Source organism: Panthera onca, chromosome E1 (assembly GCF_046562875.1).
Source record: "Panthera onca isolate mPanOnc1 chromosome E1, mPanOnc1 haplotype 2, whole genome shotgun sequence".
Taxonomy (NCBI): domain Eukaryota; kingdom Metazoa; phylum Chordata; class Mammalia; order Carnivora; family Felidae; genus Panthera; species Panthera onca.
The window spans coordinates 19,165,713-19,187,339 of NC_138352.1; the positions used below are offsets into that span (position 1 = coordinate 19,165,713).

Here is a 21,627-nt window from a genome sequence, read left to right on the forward strand (position 1 = left end):
TTAGCAGGCAAGACACAAGAAACATAAACAAGTTCTGCAGTGGGTCCCTGGAAGAGGGGGGCCGGTGTGGTGGCTGGAGTCAGGCTGTGTCACCTGGGCACGAGGACCAGGACGGATTTAAACTATTCTGCCCCTAGAATATAAAATGGGGCGGCCGCTCCGAAAAACATTGAACATGTGGTCCAGCCACTCCTCTTCTAGGTACAGACTCAAAAGAATTGAAAGCAGGGACTTAAATGGGTATTTGAACAGCCACGTTCACAATAGCCTAAAGGTAGAAGCAAGACAGGAGGCCATGGACAGATGAATGACTAAACACAATGTGGAATATGCACACAGTGGGATATTATTCAGCCTTTAAAAAGTAGGCAATCGTGACACCTGCTCCAATACGGATGTACCTTGAGCACATTACTCTGCGTGAAATAAGCAAGACATAAAAGGACAGATACTATACGATCCCACTTCTACGAGGTACGTAGAGTGGTCAAAGTCATAGAGACTTTGAATGGTGGTTGCCGGGGCTGGGAGGAGGGGAGATGGGGAGTTATTGTTTACTGGGTCTGGTGGTTCAGTGTGGGATGATGGAAAGTTTTAGGGACGGATAGTGGTGACAGTGAATATATTTCATGCTGTTGGATTGCACACGTACAAATAGCTAAAATAGTAAATTTTATATTATGCACCTTTTGCCACAATAAAAAAAAAGTTTAAAAAAAGTTGGACAGTTAAGCAACTGAGCCAACCAAGCACCCCTCAAAATGTTTTTTTTTAATTTTTTAATGTTTATTTATTTTTGAGAGAGAGAGAGAGACAGAGACAGAGTGTGAGTAGGGAGGGGCAGAGAGACAGGGAGGCACAGAATCCGAAGCAGGCTCCAGGCTCTGAGCTGTTAGCACAGAGCCCGACACAGGGCTTGAACCCACAAACCATGAGATCATGGCCTGAGCCGAAGTCAGACGCTTAACCGACTGAGCCACCCAGGCGCCCCTCAAAATGTCTTATTTAAAACTTATTTAAGGGGCTCCTGGGTGGCTCAGTCGGGTAAGCATCAGACTCCTGATTTCGTCTCAGGTCATGATTTCACAGTTTGTGAGCTTGAGCCCCGCCAGAGTCAAGCTCTGCTCAGATAGCATGGAGCCTGCTTGGGATTCTCTCCCTCTCTCTTTCTCTCTCTCTCTCTAAATAAATAAATAAACTTAAAAAAATAAGTAACACTTATCTAAAATCCCCGAATATAGTGATCAAGTGTTCACCTCCGTGAGGTCTTAAAACTCTTCATTCGCATTGTATCCCTAGAGCCTAAAACAGTGCCTGTCACAGGGGAAATTCATGAGTGTTTTTTGAATGAATGAATGATTCCTTATTCAAGTTGCTCATGCACAAATAAATGTTTTTCCAAGGTCGTTCCTGCAAGTGGGGTTGCTTTGACTCTGCTAAGTGTTGCAAAAACAGTGCACCAATTTACATCTTCGTCACCAATATGAAGGGATTGCGTCTTCTATTTATACCAACATTTGCTATTCTCACACCTTATTTTTTGCCATCTGATAGATATTAAGGGTATTTCACTGTTTTATTGTGTACTTCCTTGAATATTAGTGAGGTTAAACATTTTTCCTTAGGCTTTTCTCATGACTTGCCTGTTCATATCATTTGCCCGTTTTTGTAGTGGGTTGTTTATCTCTTTCATATCATGTATGTTTGGGTACTCATCCTTTGTTAATGTTTTGCAGCTATCTTCCTGTCTTTGGCCTATGTTTTCTCTTTGTTATATGCTTTTCTGACCAGAAATTTTTAAATTTTAAAATATTTTTAATCAAGTGTGTGGTTTTTGTCTGGTTGGCTTTTTTTGCTCTCTTTTGTTTTTTAGTAATCACTACACCCAACATGGGGCTTGAACTCATGATCATGAGATTGAGAGTTGCATGCTCCTCTGACTGAGCCAGCTGGGCGCCCCCAGAAATTTTAAATTTGATGTTTTCAAATGTGTCAGTCTTTCCCTTAATGGTTTGTACTTTATGCATCTTGTTTGAGAAATCCTTTCCTACTCTGAATTAATACAGATATTCTCTTTTCATCCACATGTTTTTTATTAACTGTGTATTTGGAAATAATTTTAAACTTACAAAACGCTGCAAAGATAAAAAAAGGTACGAAGAACACTCCTATACCCCTTATCTAGTTCACCTCATTTGAACATTTTGCCCATTCGTTTATTATTTGATATATATAATATAAACAACATAGCAAATGTAATACATGTGATGTAGAGTATATACATAGTATTTCTTAACTATTTGAAGGTGAGTTACGTACATTATGGTGCTTTACAGCTCAATGCTTTAGTGTGTATTTCCTATGAGTAGGGAGTCTCCTACATAACTATAGCACAGTTATCAACTTTATAAACTTACATTGATAAAATAACTTTATCAAGTCTCCCATTCATATCGCAATTTTGTCAGCGGACATATTTGATGTTGATGTTCCCTATGGCATTTTTATAACCCCATAAGCCATTTAACCCTATAAACCCTATAACCTTATAGCAGTTTTAAAAACCCTATAGTCTAGGGTCCAAGCCAGGAGAAGGTATTGCATTTAATCGTCATGTCTTTTTTGCCTCCTTTAATCTGGAACAGTTCCTCAACTTTTCTTTATTTGTCTTTTAGAATACTGACGTTTTTGAAGAATACAGTCCCATCCCTGCCCCCCCACCCCCTTTTTAGTAAAATGTTCCTCATTTTGTGTCTATCTGATGCTAGCTCGTGATTAGATTAGGCTTGATGAGAACACTTTCAGCTGGACCTCTGCACAGCTGCAGTGATGTGCGATTTTGCATCCGCAATATTACGAAGATCGTGTCTTTCTCAGCGTATCACGTCTGGAGGCTGAATTTGTCTTAATTACCTTTGTCATCCAGACGTTATATTCTTTATCACAGGTAATTTTCACAACAACCTTCAGAGAGATGAAGCAACTTTCCCAAGTTCCCCAAGCCAGGAAGGAGGAATTTGAACCCAGCTCTGCCCAAGCCCAGAGGTCTTTGCATTATTTCCTGGGGTTCTGCCTTCCCATAGGCCGAAGGGACGGGTTTCTAGGCACAGAGAAGTGGAAATCGGAGAATCGAGGGTGGGCGGATGAGAGAAAAGGGTATCAGACTGGTTGGGGTTTGGGCTCCGGGGTTCAGACTTTGCCAGCCAAGGGATGGGGCTTGGCCTTGGCTGCCGAAAGTGGAAACGGGTGATTGGAGGGAATGAGACAGAGAACTCCCACCCTGAAACTGGTCACCCATAGGTGTCCAGGGGCACAACTCATCGCTTCCCAGGCTGAGAAGAGTAATGTGGCAGCAGCTTGAGAAGGCGAACCTGCAGTTGCTTTTGTTGGAGGCGGGGGTAGAGGGGAGGGGAGGGGGGCTGTTGAGAGGCATGGAGGAGAATCTGCTGGCGGCCTGGAAGCGGGGACAGCCTCCTCTGTAGGGAGCCCCATCCTCCACCAACTCCTCCCTGCCTGATTAAGGGACCTTAATCAGCTTGAGGAGATTAAGGACTCTGGACAGCTGTTCCCACACCCCCGCCCCGGCCGGGCTGGCAAAGGAGACCTGTGGGAGGGCGCCAGAAGGGGGATCTGCCCCGTGACCCCTCACCCCGGGCCTGGGCCCGAGCCCCGGACTTTCCGGTGAGTGGCTAAGGCCCCTCCGCAGGCACGGATTCGGGTCCCTTCGGCCCCAGATGGATCCAAGGAGGGCGTGGGCATGTCTCCGCTGACCCCAGACGGCTCTGAGGAGGGAGGAGGGGCGGGCAAGAGGGGAACAGGAAGCAGGAGAAACGGGGTGTGGGGGGTGCGGCCATGCCCTTGACTCCCGTATAGTCGTCCAAGCCAGAGGAGGGGGCTGTGGAAGTGGGGACATGCCCCGGGGTTAGTTGGGCTTTGAGAAGCTGGAGGTTGCGGACAGAACCCTAAGAGAGTTGTGGCCCCCCCCCCACCGCCCCCCGGCCGCTCATCCGGCCCTGCTTATGCTCCCAGAAGCCGGCAATGACGGCGCGCGCCCTCCCTGCGGGTGGGTGTCCGGACCCCCGGCGCCGCGCCCCCGCGCGGCGGGTTCCATCCCCGCCCGGCGTCCCCCGGGCCCTGCCGCTGCTTCTGCTGCTCCTGCCGCCCTCCGCCCGGGCCGCCGTCTTCACAGTGGGGGTGCTGGGCCCCTGGGCCTGCGACCCCATCTTCGCGCGCGCCCGCCCGGACCTGGCCGCCCGCCTGGCCGCCGCCCGCCTGAACCACGACCCTGCCATGGCGGGGTCCCCCCGCTTCGAGGTCGCGCTGCTGCCCGAGCCGTGCCGGACGCCGGGCTCCCTGGGGGCGGTGTCGTCCGCGCTGGGCCGCGTCTCGGGCCTCGTGGGCCCGGTGAACCCCGCGGCCTGCCGGCCGGCCGAGCTCCTGGCCCAGGAGGCGGGGGTCACGCTGGTGCCCTGGGGCTGCCCCGGGACGCGGGCGGCGGGCACGACGGCCCCCGCGGTGACGCCCGCGGCGGACGCCCTCTACGCTCTCCTCCGCGCCTTCCGCTGGGCGCGCGTGGCCCTGGTCACCGCGCCCCAGGACCTGTGGGTGGAGGCGGGACGCGCCCTGTCCGCCGCGCTCAGGGCGCGGGGTCTGCCCGTTGCCCTGGTGACCACCATGGAGCCGTCGGACGTGTCCGGGGCCCGGGAGGCCCTGCGGAGGGTCCAGGACGGGCCCAGAGTCAGAGGTAGGCTCCGCCGCGGGGTGCGGGGAGGGAGGGGCGCGGCGGCGCGGGCCGCGGGGCGCAGCAGTGAGCCCGGGGTCTCGGTCCCCAGCCGTGATCATGGTGATGCACTCGGTGCTGCTGGGCGGCCAGGAGCAGCGCTGCCTGCTGGAGGCCGCCGAAGAGCTGGGCCTGGCCGACGGCTCCCTGGTCTTCCTGCCCTTTGACACGCTCCACTACGCCCTGTCACCGGGCCCCGAGGCCTTGGCCGCCCTGGCCAACAGCTCCCGGCTTCGCAGGGCCCACGATGCGGTGCTCACCCTCACGCGGTACTGTCCCCCCGGGGGCAGCGTGATGGACAGCCTGCGCAGGGCCCAGGAGCGCCAGGAGCTGCCCTCTGACCTGGATCTGCTGCAGGTAGAGGCACCTGGGAGGAGGGAAGAGGGGAGGGGGGGAGAGGGGAGAGGGGGAGAGGGGAGAAGGGCATGGAGTCAATGCGAGACGGGAAGACGGAGGCAGTGGGGAGAGACTGAGAGAGCAAGCTCTACCTGTTCTGGCGTTTCCTGGGTAAACAGAGGCGCTGGGCTTGCTTGGGGCATCTTGGTGTATTGGGATCGCTTCCAGAGTGTAGACCAGGGGACCCCCTCCTCCCCAAGCCCAGCTCCAAGCAGGAAACCCTAGTGAACGCTGCACTGTGATCTCTTGCGGTCAGCTTCAAAGTGAACCCGCTTCCAACACCCCTGGGACAGGCAGTCTATAATACACTGCTGGTGTGTGTGTGTGTGTGTGTGTGTTTAATTTTTAAATGTTTATTTATGTTGGAGAAAGAGACAGAGTGTGAGCGGGGGAGGGGCAGAGAGCGAGGGAGACACAGAATCTGAAGCAGGCTCCAGGCTCCCAGCTGTCAGCACGGAGTTTGGGACTCGAACTCACAAACCGCGAGATCATGACCTGAGCCGAAGTCGAAGTCGGGTGTTCAACCGACGGAGCCCCCCAGGCGCCCCTGCACTGCTGGTGTTCTTAAGAGAACGGGAAAGGAGGACAAAGGCAGATGCGACCTCCGCGCCCAGTTTAGAGGTGTCTCCTCTGGGGCTTCGTCAGGTGGTCGTAACTTTTGGAGAGGCTCGACAAGTCTTGCGAGAGGCAGAAAGGACCCTAGGTGGAGCCAGGGGCTTCCATAATTATTTAGACCCACGGCCTACTGCCAACAATCCCAACACCCAGGATTCGCTGAGAATCCAGAATCCTGGGTCACACCGTCTAACCCGAGACCGGTCACAAAAAGGGGAGGGGCTAGGGGCACCTGGGTGCCTCAGTCGGTTAAGCTTCCGACTTTGGCTCAGGTCATGGTCTCCCGGTCCATGAGTTCGAGCTCCACGTGGGAGCCTGCTTCGGATTCTGTGTCTCCCTCTCTCTCTCTCTCTCTCTCTCAAAAATAAATAAGCATTAAAAACCATTTTTTAAAGGGGGAGGGAGCTGGAAACCACTAAGATAGGTGGGAATTTAGATGGCAGTGGGCAGTAAACTAACCACCACAAAGACCTTACTCAAAGGGTTGCACTTGAGAGAGGGCCGTGACTCAAGGGGGTGGGGGGTGGAATATTCCCCACCAATGCCCCTAGTCTCCTCCAGGAGGACCTGGGGTAGCCAGTGGGAGAAAGGATGGGAATAGTGAGTGAGAAGAGGAGAGCGAGGCGGTCGGGACAGCGGTGAGACTGGAGGGGGGGCAGGGGGAGGAAGCGGTGACAAAAACCGTCTTCAGTTCTCAGTAACTGGCACAGGTGAGACCCCGGGAGTTACCTTCGATTCCTCTTACCTCCCCCCTCCCACACTAACCCTAACCCACCCACCGACCCCCCCCCCCCCACCCATCCAGACATCACGTCCTGTCAGTTTTACTTTTTAAAAGTCACTTGAATCCATCCTCGTTCTCTATTCTCTCCGTCACTGCCCCGGTTCAGGCCGCAGCACCTCCGATCTAAAGCCTGAAACAAAATCTCCCCAAAAGGTCTCTGCTTCAATGCTCACCCGCCCCGGCCTTTCTCCACCCAACAATCAGTTCAAGCTTCAGACACCTGACCAATCTGACTGTGTCACACCCCTGTCCCGAGCCTCCCAGGGGCTTCCCTCGCCCTGGATAGATGATGGTCTCTTCAGAGGGCTTATCACGTCTCTCATGCCTTCCCCTCTCTTCCATCGTCCTTGAACTTCAGCCAGACGGAGCTACTCTGGTCTCCCTAAATGTGCCCGTCTCTCTTGCCTCTGTGCTGCTGGGCGCGCTCTTCCCTCTCCCCTGTCCCTCCCCTTCCCTCCCCCCAGATAACTGACTCACCCCCTCAAGGATGGTCACTTCTTCCGGAAGCCTTCTCCTCCTCCCTCAGCCTGGGTTGGGACCCTCCATTCCTGTCTCTGCAGCTCCCTAATCACCCCTACCGTCACCCATGGCACTACCCTAACATCCCTGTCTCCCCAACTAGAAGAAAGGTTCCTTGGGACAGGGACTCTATCTCGTCAATATCTCAGTGTCACCGATTGCTTTACACACGCCTGGCACTGTGAGAGATGGGAACTGGGAAAAATAAGCTTGATCGCCTTGGGGAAAGAAAAGAAGGAAAAATAGAAAATATAGAAGCCAACCAAAAGATAGGAAAGGAGGCTTTTAGGTAAATGAGAAGTAATCATATTAAAAATATGAGCAAGGCAACCAACAGGAAGGGGAAGAGAGGAGCTGCAGGTGATGGAGAATAGGAATAACCAAGGTTGAGAAGAGCCTAAGAACCCCCGAAAAGAGGGAAGGCCAATGGGGAGGAGGGGAGAGAAGAGAGCCAATAGGGAGAGAGAGAGGAGGAGAGAGCCAATGGGGAGAGGGGAGGAGAGAGCCAATGGGGAGAGAGGAAGAGAGAGCCAATGGGGAGAGGGGAGGAGAGAGCCAATGGGGAGAGAGGAAGGGAGAGCCAATGGGGAGAGGGGAGGAGAGAGCCAATGGGGAGAGGGGAAGGGAGAGCCAATGGGGAGAGGGGAGGAGAGAGCCAATGGGGAGAGAGGAAGGGAGAGCCAATGGGGAGAGGGGAGGAGAGAGCCAATGGGGAGAGGGGAAGGGGGAGCCATTGGGGAGAGGGGAGGAGAGAGCCAATGGGGAGAGAGGAAGGGAGAGCCAATGGGGAGAGGGGAGGAGAGAGCCAATGGGGAGAGGGGAAGAGAGAGCCAATGGGGAGAGGGGAGGAGAGAGCCAATGGGGAGAGAGGAAGGGAGAGCCAATGGGGAGAGAGGAAGGGAGAGCCAATGGGGAGAGGGGAGGAGAGAGCCAATGGGGAGAGGGGAGGAGAGAGCCAATGGGGAGAGGGGAAGGGAGAGCCATTGGGGAGAGGGGAGGAGAGAGCCAATGGGGAGAGAGGAAGGGAGAGCCATTGGGGAGAGGGGAGGAGAGAGCCAATGGGGAGAGAGGAAGGGAGAGCCAATGGGGAGAGGGGAGGAGAGAGCCAATGGGGAGAGGGGAAGGGAGAGCCAATGGGGAGAGGGGAGGAGAGAGCCAATGGGGAGAGAGGAAGGGAGAGCCATTGGGGAGAGGGGAGGAGAGAGCCAATGGGGAGAGAGGAAGGGAGAGCCAATGGGGAGAGGGGAGGAGAGAGCCAATGGGGAGAGGGGAAGGGAGAGCCAATGGGGAGAGAGGAGGAGAGAGCGCTGAGCCGAGGGATCCGGGGGAAGCACCAACGAGGTGGGTGTGAAGGGTCTATGCACGAGGGGCCTGAGCACTGGAGAGAAGCAGTGCAAGGCTAGGTGGGCCAGCGGTGACCCCAACCCTGAGCCCCTACTGCCCTCCCCCAGGTGTCCCCACTCTTCGGCACCATCTACGACGCTGTCTTCCTGCTGGCGGGGGGCGTGGCGCGAGCGCGGGAGGCCGCAGGGGGCGGCTGGGTGTCCGGAGCAGCGGTGGCCCGCCACATCCAGGATGCCCAGGTCCCCGGCTTCTGCGGGGCCCTGGGAGGGGCCGAGGAGCCCCCGTTTGTGCTGCTGGACACGGACGCGGCGGGGGACCAGCTGTTCGCCACATACGTGCTGGACCCAAGCCGGGGCTCCCTCCGCTCGGCTGGGACCCCGGTGCATTTCCCTAGAGGGGGAGGAGGACCCGGGCCTGACCCCTCGTGTTGGTTCGAGCCAGACATCATCTGCAACGGAGGTGAGGGCGAGCACCCCAGCCCCCACTGGGACAGTCACTGTGGAGCCTCCACTAAGTGGTGAAAGAGAGTGAACTCTCGTCCTGGAACTCCTTCCGGGTCCTTCCTCAGACCCCTGGCTTGTGCGGAACCTGTCTCTTGCCAAGCCCCCAAAGCCCTCTTGGAACCTTCCTAGCATTCCCAGAGGCTCCCTTTTGCAGAAGACCATGACCTTTCCCTAGATCTCGTTCTGGGCTCCCATCCACCTTTCCTAGGGCCTCCAGGATTTGACATGACTCCATCCCCCCATAGAGAGGGTGCCTCCCTCCCCCTGGCCACGGTCCTCAGAGTCCCCTCTCTCACTGCCTCTCCAGGAGTGGAGCCCGGCCTCGTCTTTATCGGCTTCCTCCTGGTGGTTGGGATGGGGCTGACAGGGGCCTTCCTGGCCCATTATGTGAGGTGAGTATGGGAGTGGGGTAGGTAAGGGATGAGCCTGCCTGTCCACCTGCCAGAAATGCGTCTGTGCAGCAAAGACAGCAGGCTGGGCCCACTCAAGAGTAGGAAAAAAAAAAAAAAAAAAAAAGAAAAAAAAAAAAAGAAGATGGGGAACATGGGGTTGCCCTCAAGGGGGTGGCAGACCGGGGGCTGTCTGGTTTGGGGATGACTGCTCTCCCCGGAGCCAACATTATCCCTTGCTGGCCTCCTGTCCTGGACCTTGGTCCCTTTTGAGCAGATGACGTCCTTTCCCTACCAGGCATCGTCTAATTCACATCCAGATGGTCTCTGGCCCCAACAAGATCATCCTGACTCTGGACGATATCACCTTCCTCCACCCGCAAGGGGGCAGCTCTCGAAAGGTGGGAGAGGCAGGGAGGCAGGGGCTATCTGGCAGGGAGCCAGCTCCCCAAGTGTCCTCCACTGTATATCTGTTCCCCTGCCTGGGCCAGCCCTCACCCCAGCCCCGAGGAAAGCCTGCTTTCTGCCCTGGCTCCCTCTCAGGTCTGAGCTCTGGGGATCAGCACCCTTAATGTGCAGTGAGAGTACCAGCCCTGTCCCCGCTGCTCTCCTGGGACAGCGAGAAGCTCCAAACAAACCCGCTGGTGTGTTTTGTAAACTGTAAACCGCAGCGCAATTGGGAAGTATAATGTCAGTTTCATCTTCCCCTAATTAAGATTTCTTCCCTCTGTAATGCCTGGAACTCAGCCTGACCTCAACCCAGGACTCTGACCCCACAGTATATTCTGATCCCTTGCGTTGACCTCTACCCTCCAGGTGGTCCAGGGGAGCCGATCGAGTCTGGGCGCACACAGCGTGTCAGACGTTCGCAGCGTCCCCAGCCAGCCCGCGGACAGCGCCAACGTTGGCCTCTACGAGGTGAGCCTTACCCCGTCCAGGCCGAGCTCTATTCCTGGAGTTGCGTCATATCCCGCGGGCTACAGAAAATGGTGATAGGAGCCCAGAATGGGCTCTAGGAAGAGGTCACGGGTTCCCCAAAGGGGAGCGTCCGAGAATCCTTCCTGCCCCAGGATTTTTCCCTTAGCCTTTATCCAGGTGAGGGCTCCTCAAAGGCCAATCACGGTGGCCCCGAGGCCGGAGGCCAGCCTGGTGGGGGGTGTTCCGGCACCAGCATGCAGCCCGGTGTGGCCACCGAAGCCATCCCCCTCCCCGTTGGGAGCCCCTGGCCCTGCCCCCTCCGTTGATCCAAGACTTCAGGCTACTGAAGGGCGTGGACCTCCCTGGAAAGGTTGGGGCATCTGGGATGCAGCATCGTGGTCACAAAAAGGACGTTTCCAGGACACGGGTTGTTCAGGATGGGGGTGTCCCAGACGGGGCTATCCTGACTCAAGACAGACAGACCCGCGTCCTGGTCCTACCCAGCGTTTCCACCCAATTCAGACCCGACTCAGGAACCGTGAGCTAACAGGGGATGGAAAGAGAAAGTCACGGAAGGGCATTGGGACCTTCACTATGGGTCAGCAAATCTAAATGCTGTAGGATGTGTGGGAATCAGGACAGACCCAGAGAGAGCTGAGGGAGCTCAGCTAATCAAGAGCGGGGCGGAGGCTTGGAGCTTCCAGATGTCAGGTCCCGCAGAGCATGCAGAGGGTCCCAATATGTCACCTACAGGCCACCGCGGCCACTTGTCACTGGGGGAAGTTGTTGTTAATCATTTGAATGGGCCTACCCTGTGCCTTGGAGAACGTTCAGCGTCTCTTGTCCCACCCACAAAACACATCTCCCAGTTTGGGGGACAATTAAAAACGTCCCCTGTGTATCTCCGAAGGCTCGTTAGGAGTCGACACCAAACCACCAGAATCTCCTGCCAGTGCGGCCAAACCCCTCACCCACGGACGAGGCCGGCTACAGAGATTGCAGGGTCTAAGGCAGAATGGCACCGAGGGGCTCCCTGTTGGTTCAGGATGGCGGAGCAGACCGCTGAGCCAAGCACAGGCCCTCGTGAGCATGGGGCCCGATGGGACCGCGTTCCCATGGACCAGCCCTACCCACAGCTGAGGACGGTGAGGCTGTGAGGGGAACTGCTTGTGCGTCACAGTCAGTCTGTCATAAAAGCCTGATCTCCCCAGACTCCTGGCTCCCAGCACAGTGCTCTCTCAGGGCAACAGATGGTGAGGAGGGCTGTGGCCTCAGTGACATTTGTGGTGCTAACAGCTTGCTTACTAAGGCTGTGGGTGGGTGCATCTGCGTTGGTGAGGACAGCCATGCGAGGGTGGCCCCCATCCCCGCCAGCTGTGAAGTGGACTGACAGATGTCAAACGCTTTGCTTCTGAACCTCTGCGTCACAGGCAGGATGTGTCCTGAGGCAGTAGGCCAGTGGAAGCGTGGGGGCTCTGCGGCTTTTCACCTCACGGGCTTTTCAGAAGCTGAGTTCACTGCTCCCATCTCTGGGGCGCCTGGGTGGCTCAGTCAGCGCCCAACTCTTGATTTCAGTTCAGGTCACGATCCCAGGGTTGTGGGATTGAGCCCCACATTTGGCTCCTTACGGAATGTGGAACCTGCTTAAGATTCTCTCTCTCCCTCTGGCCCTCTCCCTGGCTTGTGCGCATGCTCTCTCTCTCTCTCTCTCTCAAAACAACAACAAAAAACTACTCCCATCTCTGCTCCAGGGAGACTGGGTTTGGCTGAAGAAATTCCCAGGGGATCAGCACATAGCTATCCGCCCAGCAACCAGGACAGCCTTCTCCAAGGTGAGCGTTGAGCCCGTGGTGGGGTGTGGGGTGTGGGGTGGCCGTCATTTCCTTCCCTCTTGGCCTTCTCTTTGCAGCTGGGGACAGAGATAGACCCGAATCTAGGAGAGACCAACAGGTCTCCGTGGAAGTGCCCTCTCCCAAAGCAGGCGTCCCGTTATGCTCTCCCATTTTTTTCTCAATGTTTATTTTTGAGAGAGAGAGCGCGCATGGAGGGGGGTGCAGAGAGAGAGGGAGAAAATTCCACACGGGCTCCATCAGTGTAGAGCCCCATGCGGGGCTCGATCCCACGAACCCATGAGATCACGACCTGAGCCAAAACCAAGAGTCAGATAATGCCTACTGGGTGAAGCAGAAAGCTGGCAAGGAGGCGGTAGCCTGGCTTATTCTGACCGCCCCACCTCGAGGCCCCCCTTACATCGTGCAGCCTCCGGCTGGCCTCCTCTGACGCCTCCACAGAAGCTCTCGGTCATAGCTGCAGAATGACTTAGGGTCCCCAGACTAAGTCACCACTTAACCGCAGGCATCTAGGATGAAGGGAAGCCCCTTATTGGACCAAAGGAAAGTTGGAAGGACAGTAGTCACCCACCCGCTGGCCCCCATTTCCCAGCATGCTCGGATTGTGAGGGCGCCTGTCCTGTGGCATGTGGTCCGCTAGGACCACAGTGTGACTGCTCAGTCCCTTCCTCCCTGCCTCGGGGATGTTGGGAGTCTCAGACATGAGCAACGCAGGCCTGGGCCGTGGCCGACAAGGCCGTGTGTGGCCTCGGGGAGAACCTGCCTGGCTCCTGGTTACCAGTGCAGGGTAGTCTCTTCGTGTAGGACTTTAAGCTAAACCATACTCGGCATCTCGACGGTGACCTTTGACCCACGTGTCTGTTCCGGAGAGAGAACTTACCCTTGGAAGAAAGCGCCCCCCACCCCGTGCCCCCATAGGCCTTTCCAGTCACCCCTCTCATCCCTCCTTCCGAGCGTGGACGCCCCAAACCAGACCTGGATAACAGGTCTCCTCCCCACGGTGCCTCCGGGGCAGAAAGTGCCCGTTGGCTCTCTCCCTCTCAGCTCCAGGAGCTGCGGCACGAGAACGTGGTCCTCTACCTGGGGCTCTTCCTCGGCGGCGGAGCGGGTGGCACCATGGCCCCCGGGGAGCGCATGCTGGCCGTGGTCTCCGAGCACTGTACCCGGGGCTCCCTCCACGACCTCCTCGCCCAGAGGGACATAAAGCTGGACTGGATGTTCAAGTCCTCCCTCCTCCTGGACCTCATCAAGGTGGTGGGGGGTGCGGGGGTGGCAGGGAGGAGGGGGCAGGGGAGCCGCAGGGCTCAGGTCGCCTCGTATCCCACCCCTTCCAGGGAATGAGGTATCTGCATCACCGAGGCGTGGCCCACGGGCGCCTTAAGTCACGGAACTGCGTGGTGGACGGGCGGTTCGTGCTGAAAGTCACCGACCACGGTCAGGGGCGACTGCTGGAAGCGCAGAGGGTGTTGCCGGAGCCTCCCAGCGCGGAGGGTAGGATCCCCCGCCTCCCCGCTGCCTCCCACGCGGACGAGCATCCCCGGGACCCCCGTTATCTCAGGGGCCCCTCCATCCATCCCTCCCTCTGCCTTCGCGTCCTCTCCATCCCACTCCCACTGCACGTGGCCCCGGCCTCGGTAAAGGTCTCAGGTCGGGACCTCAGAGAGGAGAAGGGGACTGGACCGGGGAGGCGGGGCGGGGGGGGGGGGGGTCGAAGGGGCGTGGCTTGTACCCGAGGGCGGGGTGTTCTCTGAGCCTCCCTTTGCATAAAGGGCGGGGCCTATTTGTGAGGACGGCGCTTTCTCGGAGACCCGCGTCGGGTTTCTGGTAGTTTCTCCCGGAGATAGCTGCGGGCAGCGGGGCCACACTCGGGCTGGGAGTTGGTGAGTGGGTGCGAGCCTGGGCTTTTTGGTTAGGGCGGAGGGGTCCGTCCCCAGCGCCCCCAGGCCCTCCCGCATGCCCACGCCCCCTCCCCCTCCCCCAGACCAGCTGTGGACAGCCCCGGAGCTGCTTCGGGACCCGGCCCTGGAGCGCAGGGGAACGATGGCGGGTGACGTCTTCAGCCTGGGCATCATCATGCAGGAGGTCGTGTGTCGCAGCGCCCCCTACGCCATGCTGGAGCTGACCGCCGAGGGTACGCTCGCTCGCGTCGCGCTTCCAGCCTGCGGCCCGGCAGAGCCTCTCGCCAGACCCAGCCTCTCTGCCCTAAAGCCCGGAGCTGAGGCTTAATTATGTGGGCCTCCCTTATGTGGATCTCAAGGGTCAGGGCCGGGGAGAGCAAGCGTCAGGATGGGAGGGGGCGGCTCTTAGGCTCCCAGACATCAGTGGTCGTCTCTGTCCTCATCCTGCTCCTCCAGCTGAGGGAGCGGGCTCCCCTCTGGTTCTTAGGGATGGCAGGGAGGCAGCAGTGTCGGGGGAAGGGGGCGAAGGCAGTGGGATCTGGTTCAAATCCGTATGACTTACCATCCAGGAGTCAGCAAGCTACTGGGCCACCCCAACCCTCACTCTCAACTGCGACAAATGTTAGCTCTGCCTGTCACCTCTAACTGCCCCCTGCGCCCCCACCCTCCCACCCCCAGGGTTCAGGATCCTCCCGTTCCTTCCAGCAACGCCCTCCCCTCCCTCCCCGCGCTTCCCCGCCTCCTTCCGGAAGCTCTGATCGCGGGCTTCAGCAGTCAGGCCAGAGTCAGAGGCGGCCTCTGTTGGTCCCCTCATGCCTCCAGAAGTGGTGGAGAGGGTCCGAAGTCCCCCTCCACTGTGCCGGCCCTCCGTGTCCGTGGACCAGGCGCCCACGGAGTGCATCCAGCTGATGAAACAGTGCTGGGCGGAGCAGCCGGCCCTCCGGCCCTCCATGGACCGCACCTTCGAGCAGGTCAGCGGCTGGCATTGGGCCAGGGCTGGGCTGGCCGCTTGTCGGCAACCCGGGGAGGCTTCAGGAAGGCAGACTCGCGGGACCTCTGACCTCCAGGCCGTCTCCCAAGGGGCAGTCTGAGGACTGGGAGTTAGGTGGGGACAGAGTTAGAACGGGGGCTGCGGGGCCCTTCGGAGCAGGAGATAGACCTCTGGGCGGGAGAAATATTTCACTCGATTCGAATAACATTTGAATCGCGTGGCCCGGTGTGGCCACAAGACCCTCGGCCTGGGAGTCCAAACCCCAGTGTCTTGTCAGTTACCAGCTGAGAGCAGCTGACCTCTGGGACCCCCCCCCCCCCATTTCCCCTATGGCTCCCGGTGTGTGAAGGCACAGGGCCTGGCATGGGGGGGGGGGGGGGCTGATGCGTAAACGATGCGTGGGGTGGGATGCCTGGGGGGGGGCGGGGGGGGGGCAGGCGTAAGAGGGCCCCACGCAGGGGTCATGGCGGCCCCGGTCCTCAACAGCCCCCGCACCCCCACCCCGGCTGCCTCCCCCTACCAGTTCAAAAGCATCAACAAGGGCCGGAAGACGAACATCATTGACTCCATGCTGAGGATGCTGGAACAGTATTCCAGCAACCTGGAGGACCTGATCCGGGAGCGCACGGAGGAGCTGGAGCTGGAGAAGCAGAAGACAGACCGGCTGCTGACGCAGATGCTGCCCCCGTGCGCGCCCGCGGGGAGGGGTGCGAGGGGGAGGGCCCGCGGGCGGCCGGGGGCGGGACCTCCACCTAAAGCCCGCCCCCCCCCCCCCCCCCTCTCCCCGACGACCCTACCTAGTTCTGTGGCCGAGGCTCTGAAGACGGGGACACCTGTGGAGCCCGAGTATTTTGAGGAGGTGACCCTGTACTTCAGCGACATCGTGGGCTTCACCACCATCTCGGCCATGAGCGAGCCCATCGAGGTGGTGGACCTGCTCAACGACCTCTACACGCTCTTTGACGCCATCATCGGCTCCCACGACGTCTACAAGGTGGGGTGTGCCGGGGGGGGGGGGGGCGCAACCCTCCTTCAGCTCCGCCAGCCCCCAGTTCAGCCCCACTGCCCCCGTCCCCATTTGGAAGCCTCCCCAGGATCCCCGCGCTGCCCCCCCCCCCCCCAGCTTAGGCCGCCTGACAAAGGACAGTCGCTTGGCGGGAGAGAGGTGCTCAGTACCCGACTTGCGCCACCCTTTCCGTCAGGTGGAGACAATTGGGGACGCCTACATGGTGGCCTCAGGGCTGCCCCAGCGGAACGGGCAGCGGCACGCGGCGGAGATCGCCAACATGGCTCTGGACATCCTCAGTGCCGTGGGCTCCTTCCGAATGCGCCACATGCCCGAGGTGCCCGTGCGCATCCGCATCGGCCTGCACTCGGGTACCTCCCGGGCTCTGGTGGCCCCCTCCCTCCCCGTCTAGGGCCGGTTCCGCGTTCCCTGGACATTCGTGCGGTGGGGGCGGGTGGGGGGGGGGGACGGGGGCAGTGGGACTCGCTGTGAAGCCGCCTCGGCAGGCACCCCGTCGTGATCGAGAGGTACCCTTGGGGAGCTGGTGGAGACGATGGGGCGCTAGAGAGTCCCCCGAGGTGCCAGGTGCCACCCAGCCGCCAGCACGGCCACCCACCCTGCGCGTCTCCGCAGGCCCGTGCGTGGCGGGCGTGGTGGGCCTCACCATGCCGCGGTACTGTCTGTTTGGGGACACGGTCAACACCGCCTCGCGCATGGAGTCCACGGGGCTGCGTGAGTGGGGCGGGGCGGGGTCCGGGGGTGGGGGGTGATTCACGGAGCGAGGGGGAAGTGGCTCGGGCAGGGGGACGCGGGAGGGGAGTCCCGAAATCACCACGTCCCCTGTCCCCTGTCGCCCCAGCTTACCGCATCCACGTGAACATCAGCACCATCCAGATTCTCCGCGCCCTGGACGAGGGCTTCCAGACGGAGGTGCGCGGCCGCACGGAGCTGAAGGTGAGACCGGGCCCCGCCCCCTCCTGGGCCGCAACCTCCGGGGTCTTGGGTGCCACTCAGACCTCGAGATCCACCCGCCCTCGCCCCAGCCGCCTCACCCCCCACCCCCCCGCCCCGTGTCTCTCCAGGGCAAGGGCGCCGAGGACACGTACTGGCTGGTGGGCAGACGCGGCTTCAACAAGCCCATCCCCAAACCGCCGGATCTGCAGCCGGGGTGAGGAACCAGCCTCCGGGCCCCTTCTCCCGGCCTGACCCCGCCCTCCGCCTGCCCCTCCCTGAGGCCGCCGCCCCCCTCCCCGCAGGGCCAGCAACCACGGCATCAGCCTGCAGGAGATCCCCCTGGAGCGGCGCCTGAAGCTGGAGAAGGCGAGGCCGGGCCAGTTCTCCGGGAAGTGAGGCGCGCAGCGCAGCGGGAACAGGTGCTGCCCCCTTGCTCCCAAGCCCAGCTGCCGATCTCCCAGGGGCCTCCTCTCCAGCCTGAGGGCCTGGCCCTGCCCGCTGAACTTCCCACCCAAGCCAGGTGTCCCAATTCCTGTCTGAGCGAGCCCAGGCTCTTTCCTAAACCCAGGAATTTTCCCCTGGGAGGGGGGAGTTCTGGTTCTGTAGGTCTGGAATGGCCCCGGGAATCCAGACTTGAGAACCCTTGTACTCATGATCTTCTGACACCTCTCCTCTGACAACCCCCTCGCCCCCACTGCGCTGCATTAACGGGGCCTCCCTGCCAGGCCCCACAGGCTGTGCACTGCACAAAAGACAGAACTTTCGGGAGCACCGTTCGCCAGAGGACAAGATGAATGTTGTCTCTAGCATTCTGTCAGGGCAGAAGCCCTGCCCTCTACCTTCCTTGAAGAAACTGTGATCCATGACCCTCCCCTTCTTAGGTGAACCCCCGTGACCCCTTTCTACGATTTCCCTCAGACACCCCTCTTTCTCTCAGGAGTATTGCGGAAGGTCCTCTTCCTGAAAGTTGCTGCTATGGGTGACCAACAGTCTGGCTGATACCAGTGGCTTCTCTCCGGCTTTGCCTCAAAGGATTCTGGGCCTTTACACCTGCTGTGTGACCTCGGGAAAGTCTCGTGCACTCTCTGGGCTTGGATTTCCCTCATGATGAAATAAGGAGTGGCCTAGGTGGTTTCTGCACTCCTAAGCTTCCGGATGGCCTGGGTGTATGGGCGCCGGCCCCAGTAACTCTGAGCCCATCAGGAGAGGTGGGGCTGGGGATTCTCCGCTTTCCAGGGCCTCCCAGGGCCCCAGGAAGGAAGGTCTGGGGTTGGAATCCCCAACCCCAGAGGAGGCAGAGACCTGCGGTTCCCCCAGAGCAGGGGTTTGTGGCCTGAAGATTAGCCTCTGCTTAGCCTCGATAGTCCTTCCCTTCTCCCGCCCACCCCCCCCCCCGCCAGTCAGAAACCGGCCCCTTCTGTGGGCATCGCCGTGTCTTGCCCAAGTGCAGAGAAAAGCTGGCTGCAAGGCTCTGGGGAGAGAGGAAGGCAAACAGGCCTCAGCACACCTTCACTCACCAGAACGCCCGAGAAATGGTAGGATTTTCTGTTGAACTGGACACTTGCCGAGCGCACAGAGAATCCTCTCTGCTTAGATCTTTCCCACAGGCGTCTGCAACCACTGCCCGTCCCCCCCGCCCCCCCCCCCCACCGGTCCAACTGAACTTTCTTTTGTGGAACAGCGACGTTCCAGAGCCCGGGCCTTGGCACTGTTGAGTTGGGGTGTCCTTCAGCGCCACTGGAGGCCGTGGCAGGAGTTAGTGGCAGCGGCAGCCGCCCAGAGCATCCCTACAGGTGTAGTGAGTGTTCAGTCCCTCCCAGGTCAGCAAGCAGGCGTGGCCAGTAGCGTCCGAGAGAATTTCCAGGTGGAAGGGTGAATGCTCACCACGCACAGTGTGGTTCCCGGGCCAGGGGCAGGGACATGACCTGAGAGCCTGTTAGAAATGCAGACTTGTGGGCCCAGACCTATCGATTCAGAATCCGCATTTTTAACAAGTTCCCTCAGGGTGTTTCTGTGCACCTGAACGAACGTTCACGAATCATGTCACTAAGTGAGCCTAAAAATCTCTAAGATTTCATAAATCTTAGAGGCTAGAAACTCGCCGAGACTGGTTTTGTTGGCCTATGGGGGAAGTTTTGTTCTAATTTTGAGCTAACGTTTAGCAATCAAGAGATTCACATTTTCTAAAAAACGTATACCAAACTTCCCTCTTCTCTGAAATCAAAAAGTTCCACTGCTGGTTTTTCTGCTGGAGCTAGAGAGCCACTGATCATTTTCTCTGGGGCTTTATTCTTTTTTTTTTTTATAAAATTTTTTTTTTCAACGTTTTTTATTTATTTTTGGGACAGAGAGAGACAGAGCATGAACGGGGGAGGGGCAGAGAGAGAGGGAGACACAGAATCGGAAACAGGCTCCAGGCTCCGAGCCATCAGCCCAGAGCCTGACGCGGGGCTCGAACTCACGGACCGCGAGATCGTGACCTGGCTGAAGTCGGACGCTTAACCGACTGCGCCACCCAGGCGCCCCATATTCTTTAGTTCTAATGGTCCCCACCCGCCAAGACCCAAGAGTTTCCGGATGTCCCTTACGGACCTGCCTGGCGCCCTTAGGCATTTGGCTCAGGGCCCCTGGGAACTGCCGCTGGGACTGCAGGTGCTTCTGGAGGTTGTTTCTGCCCGGCCTGTGAAATCCACGGCTGAGCAGCCTCCCCGTCCTGCCTAAAGGTAGAGAGAGGACATATAACAGGCCTCAACTGCAGCATTGTAGGTTCTGGTCACTTGAGGTGGTGCTGTAGGGTGAGTCAGTTAGTACAACTCAGAAAACATTTTTCGCCGAGTTGGGAGACGATGAGTTAAAGATTTTTAAAAACCCTGGTGTGCGCCTGCACGCGCACACAATTTTCTAAATTCTGCACATTCTTAAGCATCTCTCTTCAGATTTTCTCTGGACTTCGGTCCCCGGGATGGAGGGCAGACAGCCTCTTCCCAGGCAGCGCCCCCACCCTCCCTGCTAAGCCCCTCCCCATCCCCCACCCTGACTCTTTCTCTCGCCTTCCATCCCACCTGGGGGACGCCTGTGGTACCTGTGGTAGTTAATGGCCTGTGATTCAGGGGAGCCTCAGGGCAGCCTTGACCTGGGAGGAGACTAGCGCGGACAGGCTGGGGCAGGACACTTCCCAGGGGAGGAGGAGCTGGGGCCCCGAATCCAGTTTGGGGTAGAGGTGGAGGCCGCAGGGCTGAGCGCGTCCCTTCCCACCCTCCATCCTGCCTGGTCCCAAGACCCCGGTCGCAGCTGGGCAGATGTGAGCCGGGAGGGGCCTGGTGGAGGTTGGAGAGCTGAGGCCCACCCCAGGGCTCACAGAGCTGGTGGGAGAAGGGCGGGGAAGGTCTAGCCGCAGTCTCCTCTCTGCTCCTCTGCCCGTCTCTCCCTCTCCCTCAGTCTCCCCCGCTCTGCCCACAGTTTTTCCCTACCTGTCCCCGCAGCTCCCCCATTTCTGCGCAACCTTCCTTCCTGGGTCCGGTCAGTCTCCTAGAGCCCGGTACCCTCTGACTCAAGCCCTCTTCACCTGCTCGCTCCTGTTGCTCCAGGGTCCCGGGCACCTCCCAGCCCCAGAGAGCACCTGGCTTGGCCATCAGGCGCTCCCTACCTTCAGACGTGTTTACACTACCTCTGCCAGGTGGCCTGAGCCAGGAGCCCGCGCCTGGGGCTGTCCTCGCCTTTGGGATGGCTCCGTAGCTGGGACCAGTGACGGTCACGGCAGGGCCCTCCCGCGGCTGCTTCCACCCCGTAGCTGGGACTCCGCGTCACGTCCCACAGCATCACGTCCCGGGGCTCACTTGGCACTTTTTCTCTGCTGCTCCTCAGGGTCTGGGCCGTGCTCCCCCTCCCCACCTGCAGTGGACCCCAGGCACCCCTTTTGGGAGATCTGTGGCGCCGCATTGTGGGACTGTGTGCACTGGGACCTTCTGGGCCGTGCGCCGTGGATGCCAGGCCACGTGCCACGGTGTTGGGAGAGTGGCGGCTGAAATAAAGGCGTGCTTTCTTCCATCTCGTGGTGTGTGATCCTTTTGGCCTGGATGGTCTCTACGCCCTCTTCCCTGCAGGACTCACACCTGGCACTGCTAGGGAGGGCTTCAGAGAGGGGAAGAACCCTAGAGATGCCCGAGGCGGGGGGCAGTGAGCTGCCATTCCGCTCGGGGTCTGCTCTGAGGGGACCGAGCGGGGAAGCCCCAGGCTTTTCAGGCTTCGAGAAAAGACCAGGGTCTCTGAGGCTCTGGAAGAGGGTGGTGTGGTCTCATCGTGTGATCGCCGGCAGGAGAGGGGGAGGGAGGTAAGAGCAGTTATTCTATGACCATGACCCATGGAAGCCAGAGTCCAAGACTGAAGGAGCAGGGCCTGTGAGTGTAGAAGCTAAGGTCTGTAACAGCAGACCGGGCAGGACTTCACAACCCACATTCCACTTCTCATCCCTCAAGAGCCTGCCGTGGGGCATTCAAGCAGCACAGACCATCCCAAAGTCACCAGTGGGTGACCAGCCCATTGGTCATCCATTTTCTCTGAGCCCCACTGTCTCTGCCCCAAGCTTGATATTTCCAACATGATGACTCACGAGGGCCATTGGTTGTGGTGCCTTCCTGTCCTCCCCCAGCCCCAGCTTCAGTCCCCATGGAACTGACCCCA

General features: G+C 58.8%; 1 protein-coding gene across 3 annotated transcripts; it reads left to right on the forward strand.

Annotated features, from left to right (window-relative positions):
• Window positions 1-3,452: 3,452 nt before the first annotated feature.
• Window positions 3,453-19,010, forward strand: GUCY2D (guanylate cyclase 2D, retinal). 3 transcript variants are annotated; one of them, XM_078437799.2, is made up of 20 exons: window positions 3,454-3,681; window positions 4,030-4,744; window positions 4,833-5,137; window positions 8,546-8,897; window positions 9,249-9,333; window positions 9,629-9,731; window positions 10,147-10,248; window positions 12,000-12,080; window positions 13,143-13,349; window positions 13,433-13,589; window positions 14,080-14,229; window positions 14,819-14,967; window positions 15,511-15,674; window positions 15,789-15,981; window positions 16,190-16,364; window positions 16,627-16,725; window positions 16,853-16,947; window positions 17,076-17,161; window positions 17,250-17,366; window positions 17,885-19,010. In XM_078437799.2, the coding sequence occupies exons 2-19, from the start codon at window positions 4,039-4,041 to the stop codon at window positions 17,341-17,343; spliced, it is 3,303 nt and encodes a 1,100-aa protein (XP_078293925.2). In that variant the 5' UTR covers window positions 3,454-3,681; window positions 4,030-4,038; the 3' UTR covers window positions 17,344-17,366; window positions 17,885-19,010. The 3 variants fall into 3 exon arrangements, 2 of the variants coding, with proteins under 2 accessions (XP_078293925.2, XP_078293924.2); XM_078437798.2 differs by having other exon boundaries at window positions 3,454-4,744; XR_013552112.2 differs by lacking the exons at window positions 17,250-17,366; window positions 17,885-19,010 and having other exon boundaries at window positions 3,453-4,744; window positions 16,190-16,330.
• The last annotated feature ends 2,617 nt before the right edge of the window (window positions 19,011-21,627 follow it).

Coding starts and splice junctions, on each gene's coding strand:
- GUCY2D (XM_078437798.2), top strand. CDS start 4,039: ATGACGGCGCGCGCCCTCCCTGCGGGTGGGTGTCCGGACCCCCGGCGC. Junction 9,334..9,628: donor TTCCTGGCCCATTATGTGAG/GTGAGTATGGGA, acceptor TTTCCCTACCAG/GCATCGTCTAATTCACATCC. Junction 15,982..16,189: donor GCTCCCACGACGTCTACAAG/GTGGGGTGTGCC, acceptor CCTTTCCGTCAG/GTGGAGACAATTGGGGACGC.